General features: G+C 35.4%; 1 protein-coding gene across 1 annotated transcript in view; it reads right to left on the bottom strand.

The window, feature by feature from the left end:
- slc30a6 (solute carrier family 30 member 6) overlaps window positions 1-22,839 on the bottom strand; it is a 173,958-nt gene that overhangs the window by 14,776 nt on the left and 136,343 nt on the right. The window contains exons 11-14 of the mRNA XM_028820603.2: window positions 15,155-15,274; window positions 14,291-14,393; window positions 6,678-6,725; window positions 3,649-3,717 (exon numbers count right to left, since the gene is read on the bottom strand). Coding sequence (XP_028676436.1) covers window positions 3,649-3,717; window positions 6,678-6,725; window positions 14,291-14,393; window positions 15,155-15,274 — 340 coding nt within the window. The remainder of the gene's footprint in view (window positions 1-3,648; window positions 3,718-6,677; window positions 6,726-14,290; window positions 14,394-15,154; window positions 15,275-22,839) is intronic.

The raw sequence follows: 22,839 nt of genomic DNA, 5'->3' as shown, positions 1-22,839 counted from the left end.
TACTTATGCAAATCACATATTTTAGTAATTAAAGAGAGCAGACAACATAGGATTTATTTGAAAATGTACAAATATCATTATTGCTTTTGATTGACTTGTGGGTTTACTGCAACGTAAAGTATGTAGAAATATGGCTGGACACCTCATACATAAGTGATTAAAATACACAGTCTGTTTTCCATAGCCTAACTGGTCTTGAAACCTCCATGCATCCATCCATCTATCCAATTTATAAACCGTTTATCCACTCCAAGGCAACAGTGTTAACCACTAAACATTACACACTATGGTCTACAAAAAAAAACATTTTACATTGATTGTTACTGATATTACTAGATGTTCACAAAACATTTTTATTGTATTCAGCAGTGTGCTTCTTCAAAAATTAATGGAATTCCCTTATTTGTTCTTGTAAGGCATATTGATTTTATAAAACTTATTTTTTTCAATAGAGCTATTTTCAATAAGAAGCCCAGTTGACAAAGAGCCTTAAATATTTATAAACAATACTTTGTAACTTATGAGCTAAACAGCATGTATTAGAGAATACTGAAAATTAAGATGGATTATGTCTTAAAAGTTTCCAGTTTTCTGCTTGTTCTTAATTTGATAATAATCTTATTGGTCTATACCACTTATGTTGATCTTTACAGCAGTGAGGATATGGACATGCTGCCTATGTATTGATGCATTATGACTCTACTTTATCTTTTGTAATTATCTCTATCTATAGTTTTGAAAATAAATATAGGAAAGTTAAAAAATAAACCAAGAGAATAAAAATGTAAGAAACAGCTTATTTAAAAGTTACTTTGCATTGTATGCCTGTTTTAACAATGTCTAGAACTAAATGAAAAAAGGCAAACTCTGGGGAACAACAAGCCAAACACAGTTTAGGATACTTTCACCAGAAGATGGCCTCTGGAAGTGCAAAAGACATTACATGTGATAAAATAAAATGATGTAATTCTGTGATGCGTGTAGGATGATGCCAAACAAGAATAGCTGTTTAGGCAGACTCTGTAGAATTCATAGTGCAGGGCTTTTTATATATATCTAAAAGAGAAATATGATTAGCCAGTGAATTTAACCATGTTTAATGCCTGCTGTGTGGCTTAGGATATATTGTACTGCCATTGAAGACTACAGCATGCCGGCCACTTGCTTGAAATAGTGACTATGTTTATTTTAGAATTGGTCAAATTATTCAGTTAAAATAAAAAACCTCAATGTAAATACTATGATCAATCTAGAGGACATTAAGAAAAATGTTAAATTTAATTAAAATGAAAGTAGTGGTTTCATATAAGCATCCATTATCAATTACACTTTTAATCCAGTTTACATTCATGGGTGTTGATAACCTAATCCAGTATCACTGGGTACAAGAGTGGAACCAGTCCTGGATGAGCCACCAGTATCATGCACACACTTCTTGCAGTCTTCGATTAAATGCAAGCAAGACTATGTTGGTATTTACTTCTTTAAGCATTTTGATGTTGTTGTTATTGATCTCACATGTATTGTTTCAAATGTGACCCATCCACCAGTTTTCCCAACTCATCTTATTACATTACAAGTTCTCTGGTAGTAAAAGTCCATCCAAGCAGCAGTAAGCACAGAAATGAAACCATTACCAGGCTCACTTGTAACATGCCCTGCATTACTGTTTACATTTACAGTATGTGTGACCATTCTGCTATATGCAAATTATATTGTGGCATTAAGGTAAGTCTGGAAGTTTAATTAAAGTTTATTCTTAATTATAATTTATATGGCCAACTGTAAATATTGTGGAGATCTGCCACCTAAATTTAAAAAAACAATCCTCCCAAGAGAGCTGACTTCTCTTTTAGGAAGTCTTAGCCTCCATATATTTTTCCATTCTGTCTTCATGCCCTATCATCTGATGAGGTACTTACAGTAAAATCTCCAAAGTACATAATAAACTCTCATTTACCTTAAAAAAATACATAAAGTATAAAAACATTACTAAAATATTCAATATTCTAATTATTCTTTCTAACTTTTAGAAACCTTCAGTTTAATAAAAAAAACAAGTTTTTTTGTTTAATGTTGCACTGATGCCCAAAATATCTATATTTATTAGTACAATATAAAAAGTATTTTCAGACTGTACTTTAGTATAAGTCACAAAATGTTATTCAGTTGCAGAAAATAAAGACAATGTAATTTTAAAATGTACAAGAAAAATACTGTTCACTTCAGCCTAAACATATTTTACAAAATATTTTTACAATATAGTATACATATCTTATATAGTAATATATACTGTATAAAGTCTGAAAATGAAAATATCAAATGAAAAATAATGGTGCTATTACTCATCTTTCCTTACAGACTCAGAGCTATTATCTTGCCAAAGGCTTTTATGGCAAAAAAGTATTAAAATAAAAGTGCAAATAATGGTGGCACATACTTGAGAAAAAAATTTGTTTCATGATGATAATTTATTTTCTGTTTAATTAGTTTATCTCAATAAAATGACATTTGCTTTTATTGATCAAGGGTGTCAATATTCGTGAAGGGCACTGTCTGGTCAGTTTAGAATTAAAAATAAATGTAACAAGCACAATCAGAATAGTAGAAGACGATAAGGGAAAACTAAAAATAGTGACAAAGATGACATTGTTTTCGCATTCCAGTATAGAAAATATCTCCTTGTCAAGGAAATGTTAGAGGAAAAGAAGAAAAAGGTTTAGTACAACTAATTAAAAAAATAAGGTTTTAAAAAAATGTGCAGACTAAGGTGAATGATTCATTATAGCAAGGATAAATAATATTAAATACGGAGCATGGCATAACTACAGAAAGACCTATATAAAATCTATATAGTGTGATTAACATTTCTATTTTAATTAATCTATCCATACATTCTTTTTCCTGGTCAAGCACAAAGGTAGCCCTGAGCACAAGGTGAAAACCGGCCGTAGACGTCCCACACACACATTCATACTCACTCACACACACAAAGCCTGTTTAGACTCTCCAGGTAAATTAATCTTTATGTCTTAGGGATGTGGGATAAAAACCAGAATAATTAACCTTTTACATGTTTTACTTTAATATCTGAAAGCTGTCAGTAAAAGAATGACTTAAGAACTTGACAGATTATTCAACTCAAATATGGCAACTAATATTATTGATGCACATTTATTAAACTGTAGTCCGAAAAATAAAAAAGATACATCAAATATTTTACAGAAATAATTTATAATGATAGTGGGGGACTAAATACTGAAAAATATGTAAAATAGTTACAGAATCTCTAAATTTAAGTATTGGCTGAGAAAATAAAATAGTCATTGATACAGACAGTTAAATCATTAACCTTAATAACCATAATCACAGCCCCTCATTTTACCTGGAGCATATTGACAAACACAGTAATATTTTACTGTCACAACAGGAAATAAACATTTCACAATATTTTTCTAAAATTCAGTTTAAGTTTATGTATTCTCCAATATGAACAAAAAATGGTTCGTTATTTGGATTAAGTGAAGTTAGGAAATGGATGACTGGAGAATTTAGCACATTTTTGTTTTACTTCAATCCATGATAACCAGCACACAAATGTCAAGCAACAGTATACTTCACTTGAAATAAATATAACACATTACGTACCAGTGATCCAAAACCAACGGTCCAAAAATGCTCATTGCGTACTTCTAATACTCCATCAAGGGTAGAAACCTATTTTGAAAATAAAATGAACTGATAACACTGTACACATTTTACTGAAGAAGGTTTCAATACTAAAAGTTAGCTGCCCACAATTACCTTGTTCTGTGTACTCAAGTGACATGCCAACATGGATTTTATCTATCATATGAATAGGTAAATAGTTTCATAAGTAATAATTGTAACATGAAATATGAAGTTTGTATTCTATTATCTGTGGCATTTCAAAATTTAACAAAAAGGAGGAGAGCATTGGGGAGTTTGCTTGAAATTTGAGAAAGAATTGCTGGCTGATATATTTCCTGGCCTGTAGCCAGAGCATAGTACTCTGTTTCTCATATTGAACAACTTCAAAAGAAATATCTATGATACTGAATGTATCTTGCAACTATGTCATTACATGGGATGGTTTTTCACCAGCAGCTGAAGTGTTTTCAGCTTTTGTTCTATTCCCGACTGCAAATCCTGCATTAGAGCCAAGAATCTGTTTGGGATAATAATTAAATTAATATATAATTATATTTCATCACTATACCATGGGGACAATGGATATAGGATTATATTTCACCACCGTACCATTAGGAAAGCTTATTTTTGTGATATTTTGTTCAGAAAACACGTGAATTGAACAAACCACTGTAGCATTCAGGCTGTTTTTACATCATGATAGTAGGTTACATTTTGCTTAATCATTAAACAGTGATTTTTATTCATCTTATTTATTTTTTGTTTTATTACAAATAGCAAATGTATGCATTTCTTTCCTTAATTTCATACAACACACAGAAGCAGTCTGCAATAAACAAAGGCCTCATATGTCTCAGGGAGTCGAGTATTTCTAATGTTAATTATAAAATTGACACTTTTCAATAGAACCAAGTAAGTTTAAATTTGGCTTAAGAAATCAAAATGTCAAAATCCAAAACATTCTGAAGAAACTGCGAAACAAAATGGCAAAATATTAAAAATGTAACAACTGAAATATGTCAATATTATTTAAACAAGTATTGCAGAAAGATTTATTCTCAGACAACATTCCCGCTTTTGCCATGACATTGAGAATTCAGATACACAAAGCATCCACTTCAGATATTCTCTTTTTCCAAGATGTGTTAAACACCCTACTGAAGTTTATTTACAGTACAACTGCAGGCTGGTCCATATAGAACACCATTTCGGACACAAATCTATATATATATATATATATATATATATATATATATATATATATAACATTCTTTTCGCGTTTGAAATGGAAATTACGTATGACCATAGAGGAACAGGAGAAACATTCTTAATAAACCTGATTTTTGCTGAGAGAGCGAATGGTGACATAGCTGTGGCTGTAGCGTCATGGGGAATCGCTTCTGCATTATTAGATGGAGGCCGTACAGCACATTCGGCATTGCAATTACCATTAAACCTAGCTCATGACAAAAATCCAATTTGCAACATACGCAAGAGCTCTGGAAAGGCAAAAGTCTTGTAACATTCAAAGATAATAGTTTGGGATGAGTGCACCATGGCACATAAGAGAGCTTATGAAGCCTTGAACCGAACAATGCAAGATCTCAGAGATCCTAGCAAAATAATGGGAGGTAATGTCGTTTTACTCGGCAGGAGATTTTCGTCAAACATTACCAGTTATTCTATGAGGGACACCAGCGGATGAACTCAACGCGTGTTTCAAATCCATGCTTCTCCCACGGTCAGTTATATGTTGCGTGTTCTCGGGTAGGTACACCAAAAAAATTATACATTTATACACGTAATGGGCAAACAAAAAATGTAGTATACCCGAAAGCACTGCAGTAGTACTCAATGTATCTTTACTTCTTAAATGTTAATGTTTTACTGTTAATAACTTACACTTCTTATGTGTTGTTCAAATTCTTTTATCAAAATATTTTACTGTTTAATAATTTATATTTATATGCAATGTGCTTCTTCTATATTACTTCATATTTTCATATGATAATGATGTTAATAATGTTGTTTATATTGATTTATATGTTATTGTAAATGCTCTTTATTTATTGAAAAATAAAATTGGCAGTTAAACTTATTTTATAAATACTACATTTTATTTTTTTCCCTTGCACTCAGTGAGCGAAGCTAATTTGCTTGACTTAGGAATCCTGCGGCTCATGTTTTTTTCTTTATTTATTGTCACATTTCAAAGTTTTTCATTTTATTTATGTATTTTTGATCATAATATTCCTCCATATAGGCTTAACTTATCTTTGTACAGAGGAAATGCAAAGTCTACTACAGAGAAGGACTGTGGCTGATATCTCTGACAACTGGTAGAGTGAAATGACAATGGTACTGTATCAGTAAAGGCTGAAATGATGGATCCCCAAGGCCCCTTTATCTGTAGATGATTCTTATATGCTTTGAAGTTTTTTTTTTTCTTTTGTTTTTAAAAGGTGTCATATCAGCAGCATCAAGAACAGCCACATACCTACACAACACAACACAACAATAGGCCATGCTGCAAAACACACAGTACACATCTTTAAACCCCATTCCAAACCGATAAAAATGAATAAACAAACCTTTGTAGATTTCATTGACTTCATGTACCTAAATCAGACTGAGCCACTATAATGCTACTTTCATGAACTTGCTAGCAAAAATCAACCACAATATCAAAATTCTGTGATCTTAAAAACCTATGCTAGTCACTTTTTGTTAAATAGTTATAAAACAGTTATAAGAGAACTGACTAAAACCATTGTTATGACAGCAGATAAGCCACAATATGCATTTAATAACAAAAGGCTGCCCACAGTGGGTGGAAACACTTTACAATACAACAGAAGCTAAAACTGTTTTTTTTTTTTTTTTTTTTAAATAAGTAATATTACTCTAAGTGTTATTACTTTTGAAAACAAAAAATCCATGTGCATTGAATGCAAGTACTATAAATTCAGTATGTAACCAAAAAAAAAAATTGATTTTATACATACTTCTCTGATTAATTTATCGAGCTGACCAATAACATACGATGGAGTCGTCTGAAGGAAAAAAGAAAAAAAAAATCATTCACAGTTATAGCAAAACACCTACATACTTGTCCATTCACTAACACATGTAAGTGTTCCAGTATCATAAGGAACAAATGGAAGCGGATACCAGTGATAATGCTGCTGTCATATTGTTAACTTTATTCAAACAGCCAAAAATATTCAGCACATTTTAGCCTCCAATTATGCAATAGCTAAAGACTCTGAACTGCTTTAGCAAATGTGGAAGCCATAATGCATCAATAGTACATGATATTCCGAGTATAACATCTACTGATTTATGTTCAACAGCTTTTAACAGTATAAAAATGTATTAGTCTTCTAATTGCTTCTGCACATTGTCTGGTTGACAATGTTGTTTCAATACAAATGTTTACATCTTTCTTCAGACAGTGCTTCATAAGGGTCAGAGCTGTCAGTAGTGTAATTATAACTACAGTGGGGCAAAAAAGTACTTAGTCAGCCACCAATTGTGCAAGTTCTCCCACTTAAAAAGATGAGAGAGACCTGTAATTTTCATCATAGGTATACCTCAACTATGAGAGGCAAAATGAGAAAAAAAATCCAGAAAATCACATTGTCTGATTTTTAAAGAATTTATTTGCAAATTATGGTGGAAAATAAGTATTTGGTCACCTACAAACAAGCAAGATTTCTGGCTCTCACAGACCTGTAACTTCTTCTGTAAGAGGCTCCTCTGTCCTCCACTCGTTACCTGTATTAATGGCACCTGTTTGAACTCGTTATCAATATAAAAGACACCTGTCCACAACCTCAAACAGTCACACTCCAAACTCCACTATGGCCAAGACCAAAGAGCTGTCAAAGGACACCAGAAACAAAACTGTAGACCTGCACCAGGCTGGGAAGACTGAATCTGCAATAGGTAAGCAGCTTGGTGTGAAGAAATCAACTGTGAGAGCAATTATTAGAAAATGGAAGACATACAAGACCACTGATAATCTCCCTCGATCTGGGGCTCCACGCAAGATCTCACCCCGTGGGGTCAAAAAGATCACAAGAACGGTGAGCAAAAATCCCAGAACCACACGGGGGGACCTAGTGAATGACCTGCAGAGAGCTGGGACCAAAGTAACAAAGGCTACCATCAGTAACACACTACGCCACCAGGGACTCAAATCCTGCAGTGCCAGACGCGTCCCCCTGCTTAAGCCAGTACATGTACAGGCCCGTCTGAAGTTTGCTAGAGCATTTGGATGATCCAGAAGAGGATTGGGAGAATGTCATATGGTCAGATGAAAAAAACTCTACTCGTCGTGTTTGGAGGAGAAAGAATGCTGAGTTGCATCCAAAGAACACCATACCTACTGTAAAGCATGGGGGTGGAAACATCATGCTTTAGGGCTGTTTTTCTGCAAAGGGACAAGGACGACTGATCCGTGTAAAGGAAAGAATGAATGGGGCCATGTATCGTCAGATTTTGAGTGAAAACCTCCTTCCATCAGCAAGGGCATTGAAGAGGAAACGTGGCTGGGTCTTTCAGCATGACAATGATCCCAAACACACTGCCCGGGTAACAAAGGAGTGGCTTCATAAGAAGCATTTCAAGGTCCTGGAGTGGCCTAGCCAGTCTCCAGATCTCAACCCCATAGAAAATCTTTGGAGTTGAAAGTCCATGTTGCCCAACGACAGCCCCAAAACATCACTGCTCAAGAGGAGATCTGCATGGAGGAATGGGCCAAAATACCAGCAACAGTGTGTGAAAACCTTGTGAAGACTTACTGAAAACGTTTGACCTCTGTCATTGCCAACAAAGGGTATATAACAAAGTATTGAGATGAACTTTTGTTATTGACCAAATACTTATTTTCCACCATAATTTGCAAATAAATTCTTTAAAAATCGGACAAAGTGATTTTCTGGATTTTTTTTTTCTCATTTTGTCTCTCATAGTTGAGGTATACCTATGATGAAAATTACAGGCCTCTCTCATCTTTTTAAGTGGGAGAACTTGCACAATTGGTGGCTGACAGTCCACTGTACATTCCTTTTGTTTATATCAAGCTTCATCACCTGACTGCATTTGAAATATTTTCAGATGGTTGCAAAAACTTTGGAGATTGACAAGGTGTTGTTAAATTTCTTTTGCATTTTTCTGACTAGTTGTAGTCTTTTCTGTGGTGTCATCAGCAAATTTCAAAAGTTTAACATCAGGTGTATAGTAAATAGTACAACCCAGCCACAGGGGATGCACACACCAGTGTTTATCTTCGTGCCAGTCCCAAGCCCGGATAAATGGAGAGGGTTACGTCAGGAAGGGCATCCGGTGTAAAATTTTGCCAAATCAATATGTGGACATCAATACAGATTTCCATACCGGATCGAGTTAACAATGGCCACCACCAATACTGTTAGCCAACAGGGTGTGCTGGCAGAGACTAGGGTACCGCTGGCCGAAGAAACAGAAGAAGAAAGGGAGACATGCCTGGAAATGTAAGTAGAGGAGGAAGGTAAAGAGAGTGGAACTGAGGGTAGGAACTTTGAATGTTGGCAGTATGACTGGTAAGGGGAGAGAGTTAGCAGATATGATAGAGAGAAGGAAGGTTGATATATTGTGCATGCAAGAGACTAAATGGAAGGGGAGTAAGGCCAGGTGGATCGGAGATGGATTCAAATTGTTCTATCATGGTGTGGATGGGAGGAAAAGTGAGGTAGGGGTTATTCTGAAGGAACAGTATGTCAAGAGTGTTTTGGAGGTGAAAAGGGTGTCAGACAGAGTAAGAATTATAAAGCTGGAAATTGAAGGTGTGATGATGAATGTTGTTAATGCATATGACCTGCAAATTGGGTGTGTAATGTATGAGAAAGAAGATTTTTGGATTGAGCTGGATGAAGTTATGGACAGTGTACCCAAGGGACATAGAGTGGTGATTAAAGCGGATTTCAATGGACATGTTGGTGAAGGGAACAGAGAAGAGGAGGAGGTGATGGGTAGGTATGGTGTCAAGGAGAGGAATGAAGGTGGTCAGATGATAGTGGAATTTGTGAAAAGGATGGAAATGGCTGTGGTGAATATGTATTTTAAGAAGAGGGAGGAAAATAGGGTGACATACAAGAGTGGGGAAAGATGCACATAGGTAGATTATATCGTATGCAGGAGGGTCAATCTGAAAGAGATTGAAGACTGCAAAGTGGTGGCAGGGGCAGAAGTTAGGCAGAATAGGGGTGGTGGTCTGTAGGATGACGTTGGAGATCAAGAAGAGGAGGTAGAGTAAGAGCAGAGCCAAGGATCAAAGGGTGGAAGCTGAAAAAGGAAGACTGCAAGGTTGAGTTTAGGGAGAAGGTAAGACAGGCACTGGGTGGCAGTGAAGAGATACCAGACAGCTGGGAAACTACAGCAGATGTAGTAAGGTGAAGAGGGAGGGGATACTGATTTTTAAGAATAAAGGGGACGTGCAGAGCTGCAGTAACTACAGGAGGATAACATTGATCAACCACAGAATGAAATTATTGGAAAGAGTAGTGGAAGCTAGGTTAAGAAGGAAGGTGATCATTAGTGAGCAGCAGTATGGCTTAATGCCAGGAAAAAGCACCACAGATGTTTGCTTTGAAGGTACTGATGGAGATATATATATACTGTATATACAGTGCATCCGGAAATTATTCACAGCACATCACATTTTCCATATTTTGTTATGTTATAGCCTTATTCCAAAATGGATTAAATTAAATTTTTCCCTCAGAATTCTAAACACAACATCCCATAATGACAACGTGAAAAAAAGTTTTAGGTTTTTGCAAATTTATTAAAAATAAAAAAACTAAAGTCACATGTACATAAGTATTCGCAGCCTTTGCTCAATACTTCGTCGATGCACCTTTGGCAGCAATTACAGCCTCAAGTCTTGTTGAATATGATGCCACAAGCTTGGCACACCTATCCTTGGCCAGTTTTGCCCATTCCTCTTTGCAGCACCTCTCAAGCTCCATCAGGTTGGATGGGAAGCGTCGGTGCACAACCATTTTAAGATCTCTCCAGAGATGTTCAATTGGATTCAAGTCTGGGCTCTGGCTGGGCCACTCAAGGACATTCACAGAGTTGTCCTGAAGCCACTGCTTTGATATCTTGGCTGTGTGCTTAGGGTCGTTGTCCTGCTGAAAGATGAAATGTCGCCCCAGTCTGAGGTCAAGAGCGCTCTGGAGCAGGTTTTCATCCAGGATGTCTCTGTACATTGCGGCAGTCATCTTTCCCTTTATCCTGACTAGTCTCTCAGTTCCTGCCGCTGAAAAACATCCCCACAGCATGATGCTGCCACCACCATTCTTCACTGTAGGGATGGTATTGGCCTGGTGATGAGCGGTGCCTAGTTTCCTCCAAACGTGACGCCTGGCATTCATACCAAAGAGTTCAATCTTTGTCTCATCAGACCAGAGAATGTTCTTTCTCATGGTCTGAGAGTCCTTCAGGTGCCTTTTGGCAAACTCCAGGTGGGCTGCTATGTGCCTTTTACTAAGGAGTGGCTTCCGTCTGGCCACTCTTCCATACAGGCCTGATTGGTGGATTGCTGCAGAGATGGTTGTCCTTCTGGAAGGTTCTCCTCTCTCCACAGACTGACTAAGGCTCTTCTCCCCCGGTAGCTCAGTTTAGATGGCTGGCCAGCTCTAGGAAGAGTCCTGGTGGTTTTGAACTTCTTCCACTTACAGATGATGGAGGCCACTTGTGCTCATTGGGACCTTCAAAGCAGCAGAAATTTTTCTGTAACCTTCCCCAGATTTGTGCCTCAAGACAATCCTGTCTCAGAGGTCTACAGACAATTCCTTTGACTTCATGCTTGGTTTGTGCTCTGACATGAACTGTCAACTGTGGGACCTTATATAGACAGGTGTGTGCCTTTCCAAATCATGTCCAGTCAACTGAATTTACCACAGGTGGACTCCAATTAAGCTGCAGAAACATCTCAAGGATGATCAGGGGAAACAGGATACACCTGAGCTCAATTTTGAGCTTCATGACAAAGGCTGTGAATACTTATGTACATGTGCTTTCCAAATTTTTTTTAATTTTAATAAATTTGCAAAAATCTCAAGTAAACTTTTTTCACGTTGTCATTATGGGGTGTTGTGTGTAGAATTCTGAGGAAAAAAATGAATTTACTCCATTTTGGAATAAGGCTGTAACATAACAAAATGTGGAAAAAGTGATGCGCTGTGAATAATTTCCGGATGCACTGTGTGTACATATACACACACACACAGTTGCTGTTCATTAGCATTATGACATAAAGATTAAAATGCAGCAAGAATTAATAGCTATTCATACCAAAGTCTATGCCATTAATACTGTAAATGAGAAAAATAATTTGTTGAAGGAGAAAATAGTTGAAGGAGAGATTCCTAAGGGATTCCAAGGAAATCCTCTTCACATACTGCACATCCAAGCATTCTCTTCTCACCTAAGTACCCAACTTGAAACCAAAATGTAGAAGTTACCTCTGAGACCAAGGACTTCTAGCTTCAGATTTAACCTATATCATAGAATAATATCAATGAAATTGTAGGTGTTGCCTTTGTTCACTACCAATTGCTTGTTGAACCATTTAGAACAGATAGGATTGCTGGGATCTATCTTTTTTGTGAACCTCTGCTGGCTGTTATTTAGTATATTATTTTCACAGAATGGCGTATGCTTTTCATAATCTTACACAGTACAGAAGTATTTATTGGCTTAACAATTGCTGGGGTCCATATTTGTTCCCTTTCTTGTGGGCTGTCAACTTTTCTGTATTAGGAACTTCTGCTATTGAAGTGATTGTGTTTACCAGTGGTTGATAAACAACACTTTTCATTTATTTAAGTACGACTGGCAAAAAAAGGCCCCAGGCTTTTCTTAGTCTTCAATGCATATTGTGCTTGAAGAACACCTTACTATTCTAAACATTTAGAAAGGGACTATTTTTTTTACTTCCAAATGAGGAATTTCAATAACTTCTTTGTATATATTTGGGTGAAATGTTAATTTATTTCAGCTGTTATCTGTTGTTTATTTATTTATTTTTTTTTGCTTGCTGTTGGAATAGTAATGGAAAAAATCTTTGCTGTTTGTTATAGCTTTCAAAGTTCCCCACCCCGCAAGACAAGCTACAAGGGCTGTCAACCATGACATAAAAACACAGTTCAAAAGAACAATTAGCTCACCTTTTCTTAATATATCTAAGGTCGGCAGTAATGGAGCAAAAGACTGATTGCTGCACAAAGGCATGCATGATTCTGAGCACGAAGTAACTAACTTTTAAACTACAGAAAAAAAAAAAAAACATAAAAATTGCTTCATTTACTAACAAGGGAAGATGACTGAAATAAATGGCACACAGCCACTTTTCCTCAGACATTTCTATCGATTGGAAATAATGCTTCAGTTCAATTTTACTCGAAGCTTAAGGACTACTGCAATATATTGTAGTCATGTCTATTATAAAAAAAAATCTTGGGACAAGACAAGACTTTTTTTCTGGCGATGAGAAGTGATCTTTTGAAGAGAGACACTTTCTCGTCCTGCGAGACTGTCAAGTCACGTTATGTTTAAAACTTTTGGAAGCAAGTCCCATGATACGGTGACTTTTGCAAGTCACGCCCTACTTACAACCATTTTCAAACAAGACCATGGGCATCTAATCTCTCAGCTGTTGGAATGCTTTTTTGGCAGTCACACTTCCTGTGCTCTCAGCACTTAAAAATTTTATACATTCTAGATGACGCGTCAACAACTAAGCAGAGAAGAAAGAGCAGCGTGTTGAAAAGAGACTCAAAAGCTTTGTAGAGAAAAGAATGCAAAAAAGAAAGCCAGGGGCTGGAAAAAGACAAAGTAGAACGTCATAAAGAATTCAAAAACTTTGGTGCAACACACATGCAGAGCAAGTTAGAGATAATGGAAGTAGGAAAATTCGAAAGTTTGAAAAAAATGATAGCAAAGATCGCATTAGCGCAAACAAATGGAAAATATTACTCAGTGAAATAACGGAACAGTGAAGAGAGATTGAATAGTGTTTGAGGATGTCTGGGGGAGAAGAGAGACAAGGCAGTGAGACAAAAGGACAGCTGCTGTACAGGCTTTTAAACGTTCGAAACGCAGCAGAGATGCAGATCACACGGCATGGCAGCAGCAGCAAGCCAGCAGCTGATCGAGCAAAGAGGAGGTAAAGAAAAAAATGTATGTTTCCCATTGTATCACCATTTAAGAGGGGTTTTAGAGGAGTGAGTGGGTCTCCTTGGGGTGCGTTCAGTCCCCCTCTTCACAATGTTGCGTATCACAGGTGGGGGAGATGGTTTGCTGAGCGAAGCAAGCAAGGGGCACAGCCCCCTAGTCTTTAAAATCCATGAGACAAAAAGCATTTTATGTGGCATTTTATTTTGGGCTTACAGACTCTACACAGAAAGGTGAAGCTGGTTATTATTTTTAATAGTTGGATAACATGAATAACAGCTGAAATTTCTATTACTTTTATGAAAACACTGGCATTTATGTTACTGAAAACCTAGACAGAACAATCCTGTTTCATTAATATAAAAGACCTCTAAAAATTACATAGCATTCTTACCTGAAGCAAGACTTTCCCACTGTACACACTCATAGGGTACATAGTACCAAAAGTCATTACAGAAATGGCAATAGCGGAAGCAGTATCCACAGAAAAATAGTTGCTGAAAGCAAAATAACATGATTTTTTTGAGAATTTTTATGATTAATCAATCATAACCATCAATCATAATATATATATAACAACACAATGATTATACACAAGCAGTATAAATGTTACTTGAGTTGATTAAACTGTTATTGCTTCTTAATCTTTTTCTGTTTTAAAACTAAGGTGCATTATATATCGAGTAAGTTAATGTGAAATCTCTTTTAAACTCATGTTTATCTTTTGTAAACTTATTTCACAAACATATTTGCTTACCAACCTGCAAAATGTTTAGATGTTGGGATATAAAAATATTTACTTAATAAACTGTACAAGTTACGATAAAAGAACATTTGTGTTTCTCATAATAAAAAATATTTCAGTTAGTCAGCAACACAAAAACCTATAATATTCTACTATAAACTAGAAAATGTTGAAATAAACTCCACCTAAACATTACTTAAGAAAATCAATTATTTTAACTGAGGGGCGGCTACAGATACTTAACTATAAAAAAAGATGCAATCAGTCTTAGTAATCATATTTATTTTTCTTTATATTTACTGTGTTAATAATTGTTATACTGAATCATGCAAGAGTCAGTGTTCAGTATCACTGAAATTAAAAAGTAAAACTTTTTTGATGTAGTAATTTTTTTCTTACTTTGTTGATAAACATAACAAAAATGTTACAATTTTTAAGAATGTCTGCTTGTTTATCAACCATGGCTCAACAATTGACTAGATTTCTTACAAACAACATTTTAATATTACTTACTTTATTTCAATAAGCATGTAAGTGATACAGAGAGCCAAAGCACCAGCTAAATCTACCAACACAAAGGGGTTCATCCGTGGTAACAAAATACTGTTCAGACCTGGGACTATTCCACATAAACTGAAAAGTAAAAACAGCAGAGGCCAGCATATTAAAAAAAAAAAGCAACACTGATTACATAAATTGCATTAGATTTATTACATATAATATATAAATGAACATTTAAACAGTTTTTGGATTGTGGTGGACTGAAGGAAGGCATTTCAAGACAGTAATATTAACTTTAGAAATAAGATAATGCTGAGTTTATACTTGCAATGACACAATAGCAAGAAATGGCAGGAACCTGCAAAGCCACATATTTACTTTTTTTATTCCCTCCAAGAGCATTTTCAAATATATTTTCTTAGTTTAGGTTCTAAGATTAAGGTTATTTAGGAATACACATAAACAGAAACCTTAATAACCTTTAAAAAGTATCTGTATATCAGGACAACTTAGCAATTTAGCAGATCACACAAACTTGATTGACTGAGTGGCCTCTTATGAATAAGAAAAACGGAAAAGAATTTACAACAACAAATCTTTCAACTGCAAACTGAAAACGTAACTAAGAGTTTCAATTTCTGTAGTCATACAGAGGGAGGTATGTGAACCTAGAAATGTTTCAACAAACAAGTACCTTTCCATCTACTGTTTATGGCATACTGTAATATACTTTATTTACATCTCTTGAGGTAAAGGCATATACCTTGGCTTCTAGCCAAAGTTAATAATAAATTGGTTCACATGACCAATACTTCTGCTTGAAGTTTCTATATTATTTGCAAATAGACGAATTATATTTTCTCACTAGATGCAGCTTATTAATTATTATCACTTTCAGTTAAAGTTATCAAAAGCCCTTTAATAATCAACATGAGGGAATATGTACTGACCTGTTAAAAGTGTAAAGGCCTAACTACACTTATAAATGTTTCTCTTCATGGCACATAGGCAGGCTTGACACAAAGGATGTACTGTATAGCCAAGCAGCTTTTCAGTGAAGTTATTATGCTTGTTCATTTCTTAAAATTAGACAGGCAGTATAGCCTGCTTTGTAATCTCTAGGTACTACTATGTCAGAGGAAAGAAAAGGAGAGCAGAGTGAACTAGCTTCATACGTTTTCTACAAGTGGCTACTGTTGGAGATATATATATGCTGTTTTTTCCTTTATGGATGTACTTTAGTATGCTATAGATTAAAGGGGAAGAGCCATGTTATTCGAAGAAGAGTCTGAGTTGTGAACAGCTGCATGTTTGGGGACTTTGTCATTTCCTAACATTAGCTTTAAAAAGGTGGAAAAAGAGGACTGAAGTTTGTTTTTTCTTTTGCATGATGGAGATCCAGCATATTTTCTTTATGATTCAGTGAAATTCCTGCTTGGCCTGATATCATCCAAGTGGACTGCTAATGGCAGATGAAATATAATACAGGACACTGGGCTGGACATGGGTTGTACCTTTACACTCATGTGTTACAATATGTGCCAACAAATTAAATCCTCCGATGATGAGCCAACAGGTGCCCAGTCTGTTAAGTTTGTTCTTGCAATATATAAATGCAAGAACAAGGATGAGGGAGCACTAATTATTCAGCTGAATCCCACTGGAAAGCCGAAATCTATATCTTAGATGACGGACAGCCTGACAGACCTTTGTTACTAGGTTTAGATTCTATCATAGCATCATAGATGTGCACCTATTTGTATCTTGGAGAACACACACTGGCTGGGGTGGGGTAATTAATAATAATTCATTACATTTAGCTTTTTCAGTTCCAGGTGGACAGAAGATCTTTGTTCAACACAATACAGTACTGTTTTACATGGCCATTGTGGAGGTTCATGAAAACACCATGGAAAAACTTCTCTTTGGGCAACCAAAGGAGGTTAACGTTTTATTAAGATATTGGCTGTCGGCGTGGTAGAAGAGATGAGGATCTACTCAAGTGGTAACCCACCATATTTGTACAACAGTAGTACTAATTACACATTGGGCAAATCAAATGTCTCCTAAGAAGTCGCAACACATCCAAGAGGAAGCGTCTAAGATTCTCCATACTGGTATTACTGAGCCATCTTCTTCCCCATGGGACTTTCAAGCTGTGTTGATTTGTAAGCCTGATGGGTCTCATCATTTTTGTGTTGACTATCATGGGTTAAATGCTAAAATTAGACTAGATGCCTACCTCATGCCCTAAGTCCATGGCATCTTGGAGTCTCTCCACAGTGCTGCGCTATTTTCTGCATTGATTCTACATTCAGGGCATTGTCAATTTCCGATGGGAGATGACGGTGTACAGGTGTGTTCCAGTTCAGGTTAATCCCCTTTGTCAATGTGGGAGCCATGTATCAATGTTTAATTGAACAGGGGCTACTCAGGAAAATTTGCATTGTGTACAGTACACAGACAATGTCATTATCTTCTCCGTGGACACTCAACAACATATGAGGGATTTGAAAACACTCAATCCATATAAAAATCTTGATTAATGCAAAACCATTTGACCTTAATCGGACAGATATTGTCTGACAAAGGAGTTGACATAAACCAAAAAAACTTCAATTCCAATTCCTCAATTAATGGAACCGCCGTCTATGTTGATTATAATTACACAACATAACAGATACAAGGCATTTCATCACTGCCAAGTACAGATTCCAACACTTTGATGTTCTTGTAGGTGTATTCATTTAGTACCAGTAAAACAATGGATTTTTACATCACATAAATTTTCAACATTATCCTCTACAACATACTGACAATATTTTCCATATGTTGCGACTGTAAAGTGTTCAAAAACTCTCTTTGCCATTGTGAATTTATGCATAGGGTTTAAACTACCATAAATATGTAATATTCTGAAATTTGCAAAAAAAAAAATAGGATTCAGTCTTCAATGTGAATTACAACGTATCTTGAAAAGAAACGTTTGAGTTAGTATATGTGAAACTGGAAATTCGAACACATTACATTACAATTTCCATTTAGTTGGAGTTGGAGTCAGTACATTTAATGCTTTTCATGCGGAGTGAATTTTATTTGGTGAGCTGTTCCCTATTTACAGGTTCATCTAATGACTGTCTTCCCGATTTGAATTATGATCTCTATTTAATCTAGTGTTTCTTATATTGTAGAAAAATGGGGATTTGTCATGTCTGATATAGTGAAAATAATTTGATGGGGGTGGGGGGGACTGCCAATTTTTAATTGGGTCACTCTGCTTTCTTTATACATGTTTTTTGTATTAGTGCAGAAATGAAATAAAATTGCTGTGAAGGGTGTGTTTTGTACATAAGAACTTAAAACACAATTAATATATTTTTACCACTTTGGATAGCTGATTGTTATACTTTCCTCAGACAATTACTAGTGTCAAGAAAAGATAACAAATTAAGACAGGGATTTACTTACCTCTTCAAACTATTTCTTACATTTATTTGCCCCTCTTAAGATGAAGGATCTTATGTAATATAGGTTACATGGTTATGTAATCAGTTATATCTTCATGCTGACAAAATTATATTGCCTTAAGCCAAAGTACCTCCAGAAATATCTGAAACCTGGCAAAGCATCTATATGAAAAAAATTAAACAATAATAGTGCTCATGGAAGGACACCACATAAGAAACAACCATTCTGCATGTCTCACGTTTGCAAAAGACCACCTGGATGTTCCTAAGGAGACTAGCAACATTATTGAATTTCTTCCATTTATAGGCAGTTTGTCTTACTGTGGATTGATGAACACCCAGGTCTTTAGAAATGATTTTGTAGCCATTACCAGATATACACACCTCTACATTTTTTCTTTTAATGGGGGCATGTTTCACATGAACAGCACTTACTTGGGAAGAGCAGACTCTGAGTAACAAAGCTTTGTGTTCACTTTTTTATATAAAGCAGCACAAATCCAATCTCATGATTCCAAATAACTTTTGAAGAAGTCATTAGCCTAGAGTTTAATATACTTTTTTTGAACCTTCACTGTGAATGTTTAAACAATGAGATCAGTATTTACAAGAAGTAGCTGCGTGGTATTAGCCTAAGGAGATTGTGTTCATTCAGTATTGCGAATTTGTCGAGAATCAAACTAGATCAGATAAGTAGTTAATAAAGAAAATCTAGATAATTCAAAAGCTTTCACAAATAATTTCATGCAGCTGTCTGTTAAGAGCTTTGCTTTTTAAGCCACAGACTTGAAATATGGCACACTGGTACCAGTCAGGTTTTTAATATGTAATTTCAATCTTGCCCCTATGGGAGGCGGTGTGGGCAGCTCAATGCTGGAACAGGTTGCATGAAATACTACAAAGTGATCTATTAACAGAGAAACAGTGCCACACAAGTTGAGATGGTGGTGCAATTATTTGCACACTGGTCTTTCCAGCAGAAAATATGGGCTTAATTCAATGTATTATATCAAACTTTTCTTTATATTTATTCACCTAGCAGATGATTTTATCCAAAGTGACTTACAAAAGAGGTCACCATAATCGAGTAAATATTAGTCTGAGGACTGTTTTGAAACAAATGTTACAGAACAAGGTTACAAAATTGACCATCACAAGTGAACTTTCAACCAAATAGAACAACTCTTTTCTAAGCTACTAAGAACTCCGCATCAAAACCACTATCAATTAGTAATACTGTAAAAACAACAGTTGTCTTCTTTAATCATGCATTCCCCTCTTTATTTTTGTCATGGCCGCAAACATGCTGGGAGACGTTTCTCTACTGCATTGGAAGCTGTACTCTATTAACCAGTAATTGTTTAGACATGACCAAGTCAAATCTCATAACAAATTAGGAACATAGATTGAATTTAGTCTAAACACAATCTTTTTTTCTTCATTTTAATTTTACTGAACAAAGCTGAGAAACAAAGATATGTTTACACAAATAAAGTAGACATGGTGTGCAGTTGCAGTGGGGATGTACCAATACCACTTTTTGAAACCAATACTAATACTGGGTACTTCGTGAACACTCTGGACCACTACTGAGTAGCGATACAAACATTTTTATTAGAAATAAAAGAATGATGCTAAAACAAAAGATATATAAAAATACACTTTTATAAGCTATTTCTGTATGAATGAAACTTATTGTTTTTAGCTAATTTAGATGTTAAAATTAACAATAACTGTGGTAAATGTGTGTAATAATTAGCCAACACTGGAAACACACTCTTTCAATAAATTGTAATTTCAATAAAAAAAAAAATCTTTTGCCAAACTGCAATCCTGACAACAGTAATAAAAATCTACTCTAACTAGGCTTTCATATTTAAGCACTTTTTTTTTTTTCCCAAACAATAACATTTACCGCAGTTCATTTCTTCCATATCTATAAGTATTGAGGCTGCACTGAAACACTGTTTACTGTCCACATGGGTACATCGTGTTGACTGAAAATTTCAAGTTAAAGCAGCCAAGAATGAGAATCTGACTATGTTACTAGCCCAGCATTGGTGAGACTCCCTGGCCTCAGGTTATTAAGTTCAGACAGGTAAGCACATCAGCAATCAAGCAAAATGCTCTTTCAGAGCTTCATTAGCACTAGAATCCCTGAATCTTCTGAAAAAAGTCGTAATCCTGGGCCACCTTATATTGCTTCGTACCTCCTCATCAGTGTCGTTTTACAAATGTGTTAATCAACACTGGCAGCAAGCTATCCCATCACCCACCAACACAACTGAAGTCCTCCCAGCTACAGGCTCTTTATCTGGGTGTGAGGTGCCTGGAATTGTATAGGGTAAATAATAAATACTTATTTAGAAAACATGCATTTCATGTGTGTTCCGTGTGTATAATGATCTGGGTAAATGTTGGATGACAGGAAATGCGAGGCAAGAAATATTGAACACATAACTAAAACAAAGTTTTTGCATGTTATAGTAGTTACTAATGACAAAATGTTAACATGAAGTGTATAATGTGTGAAGACTGAAGTCCAAATACTTTCACAAAAGGTACAAACAAAACAAAACAAGTGTGCTTTTATTCAAGAATATAACCAAAGAAAAAGAAATTGAATTAAGGGACAAGCCTGACATGCCCGCTTGGCTGGTGCAAAGGTAAGAACTGCTGTCTCATAATCAAGAGGTTGTGGGTTTGATTCTGGGTCCTTCCTGTATTTCCTGTTTTGAATAACGAAATGCTCTTATCGTTACTATTATAGAATAAAAATATACATTTGATTTGAGTCTGTAACAGCCAGTGTAAATTTATGGTACTTGTAAAGGTTAGCATTTTTGTTTTTCTGTTTTACTCAGTTTTATTGTCAGTCATGTTCATGCTCCCCCTGATCTGACACAGTTAGTTTTCAAATAAAGACATGGTATAACAGAGGTGAACTCAGATGAGGATGGGGGTTCTACATCGGAGGAAGAGAACAGAAGCCCTCTCCGCAAGAAACATCCAGTCAAACATAAGAACAAACTCAGCTGCACCAGGCGTAAAGGTGAAAGTAGAGTGTTGTAGAGTGTAAAGTTCTTTATAACACTAGTATCTGTATGTAGTATTTTTTTTATAATTTAAAAGTATACTGATTGACTGATTTTGCATGCTGATGATCACATGGAGCAGCTCACGTCTATACAATATCAAAATAGTTTGAGATTTTGTGGAATTGCCTTAATATATTGTAGTTGGCAGCATATGCAAAAGTACTGTTTCATTATAAACACTAACAATCCATTTCCACAATCAAGTTCTGTTTCAGCGGAACAATTACTCATAATGCATTTTCTGTGAATGCATGACTTATCAGTCCCAGTGGTATTTTTTTTAACTGGAACTACAATATGTAATATGTTACGTCCTTGTTAAGCCTTGCCCCTTCTCTGTAGCGCCTCCTGCTACTGTGGGAATACCACAACAACAGAACAATATTAGTGCTTAAGTAAAAATTGCATATTGCATATAACACATTTTTTCACACAAATTAAATGTGGACAGCTTTACAAATATGGTACTGTAAACAGCAAAAATGTTTAAGTTGTAAAGACCTAAACTGAACTGAATCACACTGTACTCAAATTTCCAGGCTGAAAGTCAAAATCCAAGTACAGCAAGAGACTGTTAGCAATACCTAGACTTCAAAAGAACGCGACCTCCTTGGCAGCTGCCAAATATACTGAGATGTAGTTCTGCTTTATTTTTGAAATCCCAGAGAATAGTTCTATTGTACAATACTGTTCAACACTTCAAGCATCTCTGCCGCACATCTGATCTAATTAAGACGACAATTGTTTAGGCTTTTTTTTATTTCTTTTAAATAAAACGTATAAAATCACAGCATAAGAAAAAACACTATGTACCTGATACTTGGCTTTGTTAACACTTCTATTATGTAGTATACTAAATATTATGTAGTTACAGTATTAGGTATACCTTTTAATTTCTAAATAATAATATAAGTGTAAAGAAAATGTATAAAATATTGTAATGATAAAAATGTCCCTAGACAATGTATTGAAATAACAAAACACTTGCCAATTATACTGAACTTTAAAGTATAGCTATTAAACAATTGAAAAGCACAGTGACTTAAAATCAATAAAATACCCTAAAAAACAGAGGTAAATGATAAACAAAGACTATAATGTTTCAATGAGAGGTTGCTACCATTTGCTACCT

This window comes from Erpetoichthys calabaricus, chromosome 15 (genome assembly GCF_900747795.2).
Source record: "Erpetoichthys calabaricus chromosome 15, fErpCal1.3, whole genome shotgun sequence".
Taxonomy (NCBI): Eukaryota; Metazoa; Chordata; class Cladistia; order Polypteriformes; family Polypteridae; genus Erpetoichthys; species Erpetoichthys calabaricus.
This window is presented reverse-complemented; position numbering and strand designations above follow the sequence as displayed.